Source organism: Ambystoma mexicanum, chromosome 3q (genome assembly GCF_040938575.1).
Source record: "Ambystoma mexicanum isolate Mex_15411 chromosome 3q, UKY_AmexF1_1, whole genome shotgun sequence".
NCBI classification, from domain to species: domain Eukaryota; kingdom Metazoa; phylum Chordata; class Amphibia; order Caudata; family Ambystomatidae; genus Ambystoma; species Ambystoma mexicanum.
Genome location: NC_090926.1, coordinates 1,168,566,909 through 1,168,580,955, shown reverse-complemented (window position 1 = coordinate 1,168,580,955; position 14,047 = coordinate 1,168,566,909). Strand labels below are relative to the sequence as shown.

Sequence of the window (14,047 nt, the reverse complement as noted above, 5' to 3'; positions counted from 1 at the left end):
TCTACCGGGGAAACTGGGTGAATGCCATCTAGAAGTCGGGCGCAGCTACTTTTTGGGCCTTTCTTTCTCGGGGCACTTCTTTTTCTGTTATTTTCTGTTTGATCTTATTTCTTGATGGGGTCTTTGGTAAGTAAATATAAACTTCCCTTAAGGACCTGCGAAGCTATGCATAAGCGAATTGTAGCTAGTTGAGGAATTCCCATTTTTTTGTACTTGCAACAAAGGTTGATTTTATAAACCATATAATTTCTTAATAAAATTCTTCTGCCAGCGCTGCCATTCTTTTTCCAGCGTCGCCATTCTTTTGCCAGCGACGCCATTCTTTTGCCAGCGACGCCATTCTTTTGCCAGCGTCGCCATTCTTTTGCCAGCGACGCCATTCTTTTGCCAGCGACGCCATTCTTTTGCCAGCGGCGCCATTCTTTTGCCAGCGGCGCCATTCTTTTGCTAGCTTTTCTCAGCGGTGGCCCAAGTAAACCAAATAAACCTGCAGTCCTAGTCCTTTATCTCTATGCCCCTCCTCCTACTAAGCCGTTTGCTGCTGCATATGTCCCTCCATTCTGGGTCTTCTCTTCGTCTGTAGATGAAGGTTCACTTCACAGAATATTTTAAAGGCCTCTGCAGTGTGACATAGCAAGATGGAGGCTTTTTCTGAACCCTGCCTGCTGACGTTAAAAGTAAACAGTTGGTTTGGCCGTTTGAAAGCTCTGTACTTGATTTCTATTGGCGCGTAAACCTTTTTTCACAAGAACTACCACAAAATGTCTGCTTTCCTTTACAAGGAGTGATTGGACTTGGTTTGGTTGTAGTATGCTGCTTTAAATCCCGACTCTTCGGGTAAGAGATGCATATTTTTAATGAATTGGGTGCAAGGAATAAAATGAAAGTATGTGTTTGCATAGCATTTGCCATGGCTTGCAAGAGTGTTCCATGTCTGTATAGCCAGGACGTACTCTAGGTTTGAATCAATGAGGGGGTCATGGGGGCGACTACAGATGCCAAGACTGCGGCAGAACTTGTGTGATGGTGGAAGGATATTCAAACACTGCGGGTGGCCGGATTACAAATGTAGCGGGATGGGTGGGGCATAGCAGAAAATAGGGTGTGCAAAAGGCATGAGGGGAAACAAGGAGTTGGAGACCAAATGAGGCTTACTTGAGGGATATACTTATGGTAATGAATGTAAAAGGAGATGTAAAATGTGGAGGCGAGCAGTAAAAAGCCATTGGGCCTCATTACAAGTTTGGCGGTAGCCGTGCCGGTAAAACCGGCAGGCTGCCTCCAAACTTGCGATTCTTGCCGGCACCTGCGAATGGGCAATTACCAGGTCATTACGGCCCACCGGACCCAGTATTTGCCCATTCGTGAGCGCCGGAAAAAGGGCTGCACTGGCACCATTCAGAATGGTGCCGGTGCATCCAACATGCTCAGCTCGCGGGTGCCGGTCTGCCCGCGGGCAAAGAGGCACCCGCGAGCACAACTCGTAGTTTGCCAGTCCGTTAGCAACGGTGCCGGTAGCTTACCGGCACCATTACTACTGGACCAGCAAACTTGTAATGAGGCCCATTGTCCTGTAATGGAAGCAGAAAGATTGATGGAGTCAAAGACAGTGGTATCTCTCTGCACTTAGCCCATTTTCTGATGGGACTGGCCGCACTTGGTCCCTACTGCCCCCCCACACGCACTTCCTGTTCTGTTCACCTGCATGATCTGAATGTACCATGCTTGGTAAGATAGTTTGTCTTGTCTTTCCCTCCCATACATGGTTGCGCTTTGAAACACTTGTGTATAAGCGCATAACAATCAATCCATCATGAGGAGACCTTGCTGTGAAGCAAAAATATTATTCCAGTTCTCATTCTGTCTTTATCTCTATTTTTGTTTAGGACAAAGTACATGGAGCATTTTGAGGTCCGGAACCTGAAGGCCTTCTCGGTGGAACCGTTGCTTGTGTACCCTACTCATTACACTGGGGACGAAGGTTACATCAGTGATACTGAGACCTCCGTGGTGTGGAACAATGAGACTCTGAAAACTGACTGGGACCGGGCCAAGTCCCTGAAAACTCAGGAGCAGCAGGAGCTGAGTAGTGAGGCCAAGAACTCGGATGTGATTCAGTCCCCGCTGGACAGTGCAGCCCGGGATGAGCTATGACCCAAAAGTTGAGCCCCGAGGAGGGTGTGCCCAAACTGGGATGGACGCTTCATGGTGTGGGGGAGGAGTGGATCGGCATTGATAACTATGGGACTTGGAAAGGACAGAATCGGTGTTGCTCCGCAGAGCTATTTGACTGCTGTAGAGACAAGTCGATCATCAATAGCGGTATACCTAGGGAAGCCAACTGCTCTGGAAACTGCACCCATTCCCACACCCCCACCCCTTTCCTGATCAGTTCCACCTCACAGTATTGGCTCTAAGGCTTGGTTAACTTTATCGACTGGATGCCTCTCTGACTAGGACACATCTGTAGACGTAGAAGTTTTTCAGTTGACAACGGTATGTACAGCAATCGGGCATTCCATCTCTTGCCGACTACCCCTTGAAGCCTATTGGGGATGCTGGTCTTGCACTTTCCACCTGTGGCGCTGGAGGCCACGGTCCTTGCTGTCACATATACAGCGAATCTGTTTTGCACTCCAAACCTGCAAGAAATAAGTTGGCTTATTGGCAGCCATTACTGCAAGCATCAGGGTTTCTTGAGTGTTTTGTGACAATGGAAACTAGGGGTTATGCTTTCTTCTTTGTATAGGCCGAACCAAAGAACCGAAAAGTAGCTTATACTTCTAGTTACAGCATGTGCTTCCATGTGACGTACGTAGATTGTAGTCTTCTGTGCGCGATTGGTTGCTTGCTTGTTTTTGCTTTTTTTAGTGGGCTCTTTCGGGTGTGGGAGTCCTCTACTATGTCCTGATCTTTTCTTCATCGCTGTAACATGTTGGGTTTGCTCTTCCTATCCAGCTAGCACAGTCTACCGCTCATTACATTCCTGCTGCATGCCCTTTTGCTCTTTATCTCTGGCCTCTCTGCCCAGCACTGATCCACCCTGCCTGTAAACTCCCTCTCCTCTCTAGTGTGCACTTACTCACCGTCCATGTACTACTATCATTCTTGGAACCAGCATGCTCCATCACCATTGTTGGGTGTAAGGCTGTTCATTCGTCTACATTGGGTGCCTCGGCTCCCTCCATTCTTCTGGTGTATGCTCCACTATCTTGCTATTACTCCTGCCAGAGTATTTTTTAGGCTGTCTTTTCAGCCACTCTGGCATTCTTTGTTTAGCCATTCCCTCTCTTCCTTAGTGAGCGCTATGATTGGCTGTCCTTTTGGCATCTTGATTCCGCTCCTAGGTGCGTTTATAGCTGGGACAAAGGCGATGGCGGCTGCCAAGTGTCCATACTGGCGATTAACTATCCAGTGGGATCTGCCTATGCGACACCCTCTTGGGGCATCTCTTCCAAGTATGTACTAGATATCCCTCTCTCTAGTGCCCTATGCCCTGTGATTCTCCCTTGCAACCTTTCTTTTTCCCATTCCTTGGGCTTATACTCTGACTATTTCCTCCCAATCCCCCTGTTGTGCACTCTAGGATTTGATTAATTTGTCGCCAGTTTCTGTCCCAATATCCACTGTTGGGTTCTCCTCATCCCTGTGCTTTTGTGCAGACAGTTCAGTGCTTTGCCATTTCCCTTGTGTCCCATCAGTGCTGCAATAAATGTAAATTGCTCTTTGGGGTTCTCCATCATCTTTATCTGTCCTTTTGTGTGCACTCTGTTTACTTGCAGGCTCCCTTTGGTGCTGTTGCTCAAGCCTACTGTGTATTGTTCAGACTCTAGTTTTTGCTTGCTCTATTTTGCTCTTCGATTTATCCTTACCTCCTCTCTAATTTGGTGGGTTTTTTTCTGTTCTCTCTAGCTCAGCACTCGTCTTAGGTTTTACAGCTCTGAATCCATCTTTGTAGTCTGTGTCCCTAACCGCTGTCCTTTTTTCCGACATGCTTCCTGAGAATTCTCTGTTGCTGCTCTCTTCGTTCAGTGTGCAACATTGGACTACCCTCTCCCCCATTATGCACACTTTACTGCTCTACAGCAGCAATCTCTTCTCTGCTGCTTGACCTTCCACCCGTCAAGTGTGTGACATTCGGTTTTCTCTCCCATCACAGGCTTTGCCCACCAGCCCCTTTGCTTGGCTCTCTTTACCTCTATGGCATTCTGGCTGGGCACTACTCCACCGCTTTGCACTAAGCAGCTGCCATTTGTAAATTGAGGTGCCCCTGTACGCCCCAAAGGTTTAGCTAGAGTGGGGGACCACTTTAACAAAGCCAAGCCTCCTCTGTGCGATTAGAAGTCTAAAGGGCTAAACCAGCGCTTTTTCTTTTCCCATGCCTTTGATCAGCGGTCATGTCCATTGGTCAAATTAATCCCCCTTCCTCCAGTTTTAAAAAATGTATACTAGGTTTATTTACTGATTAAAAGTACAACTAAAATGGATACAATGTGCTTTCCCCAATACTGAGATAATGTGTGCTGCAGTGCAAGGTCTTATCCTCTTCAGTAGCATTTCAATTTCTCTCTGCTTGAAGGCCGGAAATTAAGCATTTATTTTCAACTTAAGTAGATTGTTTACTGCTTTCTTGGATTCTTAACCTAATACATTAATAAACATGTGTTTTTGGTATTTATGGAGAACACCTGTTGCTTTTAATTTATGAAGCAGTTAGGCTTGGGATATCCAGAGTAGTCTTTATTTTCCTGCCCGCTATGTCTAAGCAAGTAATCTGAGCTGCCTTTTTAGTTTTGATCTAGAAAACATCTTTCCCCAATTATGTTGTGGGAGTGTTGAAATCTGTTACGCTTCGCGTTGTTTGTAAGGTTTTCTGAGATTTGTTTTAATCTATTTTAAGTGCATGGGCCTGCCTATATTTCCAGCTATTTACATTGGGATGTGAAGATAGCCAAACTAAAGGAGGATTTCAGTCTTCCATCTAATCATAGCAAGAGTGCATGCACAGACTGTAACTGGATGGGAAGCCAAGAGCCCCAGTCTGACTTATATACAGTTTGTAGCAAAACACCATGAGGAAAGGCAGCAAAAGTAAATACTAGCTGCTGATAGGTCAGTTATACTCCTAAAGCAGACCTCCGCCCACTTAGGGATGTGGTCGGCCATGCTAGATCTGATCACATCATTCGTATGGCTGTCCCCATTCTCTATACTACCAATGTGCTTGTGGCGATTTGGGCCACCTTCTGCGCAAGAGAGATCTTCTAAGAAAGCGCACAACTAAATGTCTACTCCTACTTCCTGGAAGAGGTGGATCATATGTATACTGATAAATATGCAGACTCTCTGCCATTGTCCTGGGGATTGAATTTCCCATCCCCGACCTTGCATCATTATCCAGTAGGATGTGAAGGGCAGTGTGTTAAATCCCTGACCAGCGGACACACAGTCTCACCACCTTTATCTTTGATACCTGGCAGGTACTACCCACTATAGAGCGTGCTTGCTGGAACTGGCCATTGCTGTGTAATAGCATCCTGTAAGGTTGTACCGCTCTCCAAGGACTAATCCACCGCCAGACTTTGTGATAAGAATAGAGTGGGGTAGCACCTGCTGGAGCAACCAATGTTGCTGTTCCTGTAAGAGACTGCATGATTGTTAGTTTGTATGTACCTCTGCCACATTGATCATATGGAGCAACCATTCTGCATACATCATTGTTCGCCTCGGCAAATCTTTTTGAGGCAACATGCAGAAGTTGGTTGAATTATTTCCAAACAGAGGCCTAAGCCCCAGTTATTGGTGCAAGATGGATTGTATATTCACCTGATCTGCATTTCTAGAGTCTTTCCCGATCTTGCCGGATTCAATGTAGCCTATGGGGATGGCCACATCGGATTGGTCATCCTATAGGGTTCATGCACCATAATGGCAACAACATACTCCTTCGTAGTTCTGGAGTGTCCTGTGGAACAGATGGAAGCGGAGTCTATTGCCAAGCAGTAGAAAACATGAATTTTCCTTGCTTTGGTGCATCCATGGCTGTGCCCCACTCTGGTCCTTCACTGTGCATTCCACCAGTAGGCTGCTATGGGAGAGGCAAAAACCATAGCTCACTGTATCTTGAAATCTAATGTGGGGAAACCTTGACATGCCTGCAAGAGGCATGGATCTAGGTCTCCATTTAAAGAAGAGTAGCTTCACGGAAATTCACTAAGCTCCTCACAGTGGTAAAAGAAAGGGAAGGTGTTGCCATTTGACAGATTATTATTTTTTCTTTTTTTCCCTTTTCATCCCACTAGTGATCTCCTTACTAAAGAGGAGACCCACATACTCAAGACCAAACACCTTTTGCCCATCTACAGGCCACGCGCCAAGACGAGTTCCTCCTTCACATAAAGACCAATGAGCTTATTCAGGTGGCTTCAGAGGATTGCTGGCATATTCCATAAGCAGGGATAGGTGCTGGTCCTTTACCAGTGCACGGCACAAAAAGGAGCAAACCACCAGGGGCTTCTTTGGATCTACAGCTACGCAGAGCGGATGAGTATCTGTTCATTCCCATCCTGAAAGACATCAAGGTCAGTCCCTTGACGCTTAAGAGTATGAAACAGACTTCTTTTTCACCACCCCTCCACCTCCCCAACACTTCATCACGCCTTCTGAAGGGTCTTCAGAAATTGGTAAACCTGGATGTAATAGAAGGGATCACTCTGGATGAGGTTTTCCGGGGTTACTGCTCCCGTTTGTTTGCTCCCTCAAAAAGAACAAAGTGGGAAAGAGGTCCATCCCCAGCTTCTTCATCTTGCACAAATGTTTTCGGAAAGATCGGTTCCAAATGGTCATCCAAGCCAAAATCCTTCTGCCCTGATGGAGGGCGATTGTCTGCGTGCACTAAATCTTCAGGAGATGTACATGCATTGTCTGATCTGGGAGCCATACAGAAATGTCCTCAGATTCTCGAGCTTGGATACCCATTATTAATACAAGGTCATTCCTTTTGGGATTAACTCTGCCTCAAGGGTCTTTAATTAAGTAAAGTCTCCAAGGGATTCAAATTTTCCCATATCGAGATGACTGGCGAATCTGGATCGCACCAAGCTCGGGATGCAGTCATGCATGTCCTCCACCTGACCTATATGCTGGGACTCACTGTAAACCAATAGATGCTGCCCCCCTCAACCCCCATGCAGAGAACAAAATGCATTGGCGTGATCTGGGACTGCTTAAATGCGAAATGGATAGGTCTTCCCTCCTCTGGAGAGGATCCAGGATGGGTGGTGCTTCTAAAGGGCTCTTTCGGCATTCAAATTCCAAAGATTACTGGGGCTCATGGCCTTGTGTATACTAGTAGCTCCTCACAACATACTTCACATAAGGTGCACCCAACTCCAGCTCATCGTCCCATTGGCTGCAGGACTGTCTGGCCCCGATTAGAGCTTATCTGCAGAGATGCATCTGGACCTTCTCTGGTGGATGGATGAGACCTTTCTAGTGGCTTTCCTTTCTCCCTGCCATCTTCTACAAATAGAAGACGTTCCTAGGGGTGGTTTATGACCCCTGGGAGAGGCACCACTGGAACGCAACGGTCTCTCCAGCACTTCAACCATCTAGTGAAGGCGTTCTTCTTGGCAATGAAATCCTTGAGCCCCTCCTGCGAGGACATCTGGTGCCAATTTAAATGGACAATAAGACAGCAATGTGCTGCATGAACAAACAAGGTAAAGACCATTATGTGCTCCCTCGGTCATCTGGCCATGGGAATCCTAGCCTGGTGTCTGGATCACTCCATTTCTCCTATTGTGTCTTTCCTCGCCTGTGAGAAAGATGTGAGGGCAGGCTCATTAGTCTCATACCTGCACAAATGGCAAATGATCTTCCATGGGAGACCCAGGAACCCATCTTTGAAATGTGGGATCTCCACTTGGGCACCTCTTCACACGAATGAACAATCAAAATGTCCTTTTGTATGCCTTCTGCGAGAGGGCCTAAATTCTCTCAGGAGAGGAGAGGTGCATTTTTATGTATCTGCACCCCTACTTCTCCTGACAAAGATGCTGCACAAACAATCTGTGAGCTGCCACCCCCTCTTGATGGATCGCCCAAACTGGCCAAGAAGAGTTTGGATTTTTAACATCTCGAACCTGAAGAGCCGACCAATCCTTATAGAGATGGATCTTCTTCTTTCAGTGGGGGGAATGGTTCCCTCCCTCAATCGGTTTCCTTAGCTGCCTGGTCCCTGTAGATTTAGTCTTTGGGGAATTGGTCATTGTATTCAGTCATTCATTTTGCCATTTGATATAGCGCTTTCAGCATAATTATGGACCCAATGCGCTTTTGGTTGAAGGCTCTTGAATGGACTGTGGTCCAGAAATCTCGGAAAGCTTTGGGAGGTGCTATTTATGTGTGTGTGCTTTTCAACCATTATAGTTCTGCAAGGGTGACCAAGGCCCTGGTAGTCACCCGTGTCTAAATGGAGTTTGCATGGGTGCTGCGGAGGAATACTATGGATGAAGCTTGGGATTGTGTTTAAGGTGAGAGTTATGTGGGAAGCTTCAGTTCAAATCTTTGTCATTAAAAGTAGCTTTGCTCTTATGGCAGAGGGGATGTGCAAAAGTGTTTGTCTTGTATGTGTGTGTATAGTGTATGGGAGAAGCTGTGCCTTCCACTAAACTGCAAAGGTGCGGCGTGCAAAGGGAGAAATGGGTTAATTGTACAAACAACAATGATTGATTCCTGGGTTCCATCTATGTACAAGGAAACGTCCTACGTATCCCATGAGATTTAATTGCTTGATGAATGCATAATACTCATCCTCAGAGAGGTTCTTAGAGAGGGAGATTGCCATCTCAAGTTCTTCCAAGTGCACAAACCAAACCGTGTTTCGTGATCACGTGCAGCAACCTGTCCTACCATCCTGTGCTTTAGAGTTACCTGCCATGCCAAACCGGAGCTTCAGGTCCGATGTGCCGGGTTGTCCTGGTTATGGAGGAACCTACAGATCATCAAGGCTGCCAGGAAAAATCCAGCAAGTGGACCGGTGTCTGTCACTGGCCCCTCAGCAAGGACCTCTCCGTTCTAGAGGTGTCCACTGATGTACCTTCTGTCATCACCCACTTGGCTAAGACGGTGGATGTCTCAGTCAGCATCTGCATAATCTGGGTTTAGTTGGATGCAAGGTTAAGGACCATCCCCTTTTCAGACTTGATGGTCAGAAGGCACTTCCATGGCCTGATATTGTTTGCACCTGGAACAACACCCCCGTGTCAATGGAACCTGAGGCTTGTTCTCATCTGTCTAGAATCCTTTTGAACAAATGCCTACTCGGATGGGTCGCACTGAAGACTGTGTTCCTGATGTGCATCAAACCGACCGCACAGAGTGTGTGTTAGAGGCCTTGTTAACTGGAGAACCCTTTTTTAATATTCTCCAGGAAGAGGTTGTCCTCAGGACTCATCCCTACTTTGTTCCTTCCTTCCAAAGTTTGTGGCAAGCTTTTGCCTCAACCAAATGTTTACAATTTTGGCCACTCTTTGTGGCACATCATGAGACTTCAACATCCCTTCTCGATTCAAATGCTTAGGAACCTCCTATTAGTATGAAGAAAAATGAATGGGATGCAAGTGTAGATTGCTTACTGTATGTATTTAGCTCCTATCCCCTCTCTGTAAACCCTTCCACCATTGCCACTTAGGTGACCAAGGCTGTCTGAATAAAGGGGCTTAGGTTGGAGCGGGGTGTGCAAAAGAAGACTAGAACGTACCATCTGCACACACAAGATTCTTCTTCACTGCTGCTTGACAACAAGCGCCAGTCCTGTCCCATTCCTCGGGATATCCTATGACTATTGCAGAAAGAAAACTATGGACTATGAGTACAGTAGACGCTATGCGGAGTAACTTTTTCTATTTTAATGCCCAGAACAGAAGCAACTGGGTCTACTCTGTAAAGGGGGGGATCACGCTTCAGCATCCACTGCAACCTGTGCAAGGTAGGCCTCTGCTAGACAATGGGCCTCATTACGAGTCTGGCGGTAACCGAGGTGGTAAAACTGCCTGGTTACCGCCCGGACTCGTATTACCATTCCGCCTCCGTGATTCCCGGAATTACCGGGGCATTACAACCCCGGTTTCCGGGAATCACGGAGGAGGAATGGTGTTAATCCCCATTCCCATCGAGTCCTATGGGACTCGATGGGAATGGGGATCAGCATCTCGTAATGCTGCCGGTGTTTCCTCGTCCGCCTGCAGGCAGGCGGTGATAAACCCGCCAGGTCAGACCTGGCGGGAACATCACCTCCCGCCTGCAGGAGTCGGGATCGCCCGGCATGGAAACAATGGTGGCGGCGGGTTTACCGCCACCATTGTTTCCATACCGGGCGATTTGTAATGAGGCCCATTGTCTTCCTACTACCAGCTACCACGTTGCCCTCGGGTGAGACTGAGTGGAAGATGTTGTTCCCTGGTTTAGCATCCCTATTTTAGTTTATCTCCTTGTGGTTTTATGTAATGTTCCTCGGCTTGCTATGGCATTGCTCTGTCCTTTTCATTTGAGTCCTAGAAATAGAAGGGTGGCTGTTTGGGTGAGTTAGTGAAGGCTAATTTGCTAGAGTCAATCCATGCTTTTATCGTTGCCTCTATATGTTGAGGAGGGGTACTTTTGTGGGCTGAGTGCATTAGTGTTTTGTTGGGTGTTGTGTGTTTAGCAAGCAAACCCTGTTGCCTGTTTCCAAGTTAGTTTAGGGCAGTGGTCTGCAACCTTTGGCTGTCCAGGGTTGGACTACAGCTCCCATCAGCCTTAACCTACAAAGTCAATAGTGAGTTATGTTGTGCAAAACATCTGCTTTGCTACAGGTTGTAGATTCCTTGTTTAGGGTAAGAGGAGACGGGAGTGTGGGATGAAGGGTCTGGATTCAATCTAGCAGATGCTTGATTTGTGTGATTGTTGTCTGGAGACAGTTGGAGGGTGTTATTGAATAGTTATATCTGTTAGGGATGCATGTTGTGAGTTGGCTGTTAGCAGTAGAATAGGAAATCCTTCATTGCATCAAAGCTTGAGGTCACAGTTTGTCAACCAATCGTTTTGGGCTAGATGTCTGTATTTTGAACCCACTCATTGCAGCTTAGCATGCCGTTGCGAATCACTGTGCAGCATGAGAGCTTGTAATTGAGTCACAACATGCAAATAGTATGGGTGGTTTGTGTGATCTCATGATCAGGTTATGTCACGGGGATCATTGCAGTGTAACAGTAAGGAGCACAGAATATCACTACTCAACATGTAACATCCTATTGTTCTGTGTTCATTAGTAGAGCCCTCTTGAGGATTGACACATGGCAGGTCCAAACCCTTTCAACTATTGTTTTTTTGTGGCTACAATTCTACATTTGGTCATGTCTGGTTTGTGATAGTCTTAGGCCTGAAGGTGTGGTTGTTTTGTAGGCCTCGGATTCTAATGGGTAAAGTGCCACAGTTTCGTTACCATAGCGGCAAAGGGAGCGGCTCTTTGATGTCTCGATTTTATGGTAGTACCAGGAGTAAGGCAGCTCTGGCAGATATGTGCCCTCCTGGGTTTGTTTCCCTGGACTGCATGAATGAATGAATGAATGTCAGTCCCTCGGCTTTGGTGGCATGTGGGGCTACATAGTGCCTCCATAATAAATCCTGCGTCTGGGCGGGAACCAGTGCAAGGTTCCAAGTACTGGTGGTGTAAGTCCCTCTGATCCGTCTTGGTATTTGTTTTGGAACAGCATCATGAACTCTGACTTCTGGAAGATCTACAAAGATGCTGTTTTCATAGACTAGCCTTGAGGGGGTACTTGGGAATGATTGTGGATGCACTTTGTGGGAAAGACCGTTAAGGCATTGTATGCTAAGGGCCTGATTCACAGAAGTGTTTTATAATGGTGCAATCCCATAGGAAAACGTTCTGTGAATTAGGCCCCAAGTCTTTCAGCATCCTGCCTGAGCACTGCAGGTGAAGTCCACTTACTTAATTCTTAATTAAAAATCCGTTCCTACCTAGAAAAGTCCCATTGTGTGTGTTAATCTTTATCTGAAATAGACCATGTTTGTAATCTTGGACTTTGGGTAATTCTAAAGGAATCTTGAGGTGTTTTTTGACACTCGGCCAGTGTGTTTTGTCCTCGTAAGTTTATTCCGGCAGAGAGCCTCATGAAAAGGACTTGGCCTGTGGTCGAAGTCTTCTCATGCTTGTGCCTCCTGTTATGCCAGCTTATGTGGAGCACGTGCCCCTCTGGATCATGGCTGATCAGCCTTGAAACGTGAGAAGCAGATTGTCCTGACTTAGACATTTTGGGCCTTATCATTTAAGTACTGAAACGTTGACTGTATGTTTTGGTTCCCAAGCTCCTGTCGAAGAGTCGTGTTTTTATGCATATACGTAGGCTATGCTGGTAGTTTCAGTGCCAAGTGGCTGAATACTGATCACAAAGGTACTGAGGGATATCTTTCTTTCACCCCAAATACATACATTTTCGGTTGGAAGATATTGCAGGGAGGTGTGATGTTTGTTTTCTCAGTAGAAATCTTCTCTTGTTTGCGGAGGGAAACCTCCTTTGAGGTTTTCCCACTATCTGAAGGTGGACCTATGTGATGGAACTACTAGGCAAAGGTGCAGTCCAATTCTTTCTTTATATACCAGAACTTTTGTCTCATCCTAGCCATGAGAGATTTTCCAGACATTTCCTGTTATTCTGAGTGAGGTTTTGTTTCTTTCTCAACTTGATAGACATCAACTGACACAGTAGCTTTGGAGTATCCAGCCTATATGGTGTGTACAGCCCAGTTCTCTTCCTTATAAGTATGAGTTTGGTTTTGACCATCGACCAGCCGTGCACACGCAATCATCCTGATAGTAACGACATTCATTGCAAAGCCATGTTATCTATCCACAGGAACCCAGGGTTGCACCGTGGACCAAACCATTGAATTCATGAAGAGTTTGACATTCATTGTAATGTACAACATGCCCGGTGTGAGTAGCCTCTGTGTGCCCCCTTGTTTATGAAACACAAATCAATTTGTTCTCAGGTACTGAGTTTGAATCAGTTTCTCATGTCGCCTTAGTTGAATTTTTGTGCTAGCGACTTAAAGCAACGGCATGTCAAAAAGACGGAAGAATGGCATCTACTCGAGGGAGTATTGTGGGATGTGTTCATGGCATCTAGTATTTGATACCGCCATGTTGGTGCCTACGCTCAAAGCCTGGAAAAAAGTTGTTGTTTATATTTGGTCTTACATCACATGTTAACATGAAACTGGTCATCGGCTGCAAAAGTACTATTACAGGTCAACGCTCGTATAAGACTTTTTCAGTTGTATACCTTGTGCCTTTGGGTGGGCTACCAAGATGTTGGGAGACACTATTTTAATTCTTAATTCCTGACTGCCATTCGTGTTATTTCTTGACCTCTGATGGGTGCTTTTGGGGTTTTTCCTTTACTTTGGGCTCCTTGCTTTTTGGCTGAATTCTTCACACTTCTGGTGTGCCCTTTGACTCTGGTGTACATACACTATTGTTTGGTGCTTGCTCTTTGGGGCACTTTTACAACCCATCAGCTGTGCTCAAAGGACCCCCTCGAAATACCCCACACAGGAGCACGCCCTATCCTTCTCTAAATAAGAATGTCTTGTCTATAAGCATGACCTTTGGGTGTTTCACCCACAGTCCTCATCCCCCCAAATCCACTACACCAACATTTATTGTTCATGGCTTTTGATTTGCTCCACCCATCATTTCCCCCTTAACCTTCCCCCAACATCGTTACACCTTCTCAACTCGCCACACTTCTGGTGCTCGCCCACTCTGGCCAATTGCACTGTGCTTCCCCTGTTATTTATCTTGCCTGCGTGTGTGGCCTTTTCATTCATACATGTTTCCTGTGGCTTGCCCGCTTTGCCCTTTCACTTGGCCGCCTATCACTTAAAACCTGTCTGCAGCAACTTTGTTTCCGGTCACCACTTTCACTGCGCTCCATCTGTCGCATCCTTAACCCACTTTCTTTTTTCAATAGTCTGCATATTC

The 14,047-nt window shown here is 46.3% G+C and overlaps 1 protein-coding gene across 1 annotated transcript in view; it reads left to right on the top strand.

Moving 5' to 3' along the window:
- The window catches only part of COLGALT1 (collagen beta(1-O)galactosyltransferase 1), a 143,021-nt gene extending 138,347 nt beyond the window's left edge, over positions 1 to 4,674 (top strand). The window contains exon 12 of the mRNA XM_069604006.1: positions 1,887 to 4,674. Within this exon, the coding sequence (XP_069460107.1) occupies positions 1,887 to 2,154 (268 nt within the window). The 3' untranslated portion in view covers positions 2,155 to 4,674. The remainder of the gene's footprint in view (positions 1 to 1,886) is intronic.
- The last annotated feature ends 9,373 nt before the right edge of the window (positions 4,675 to 14,047 follow it).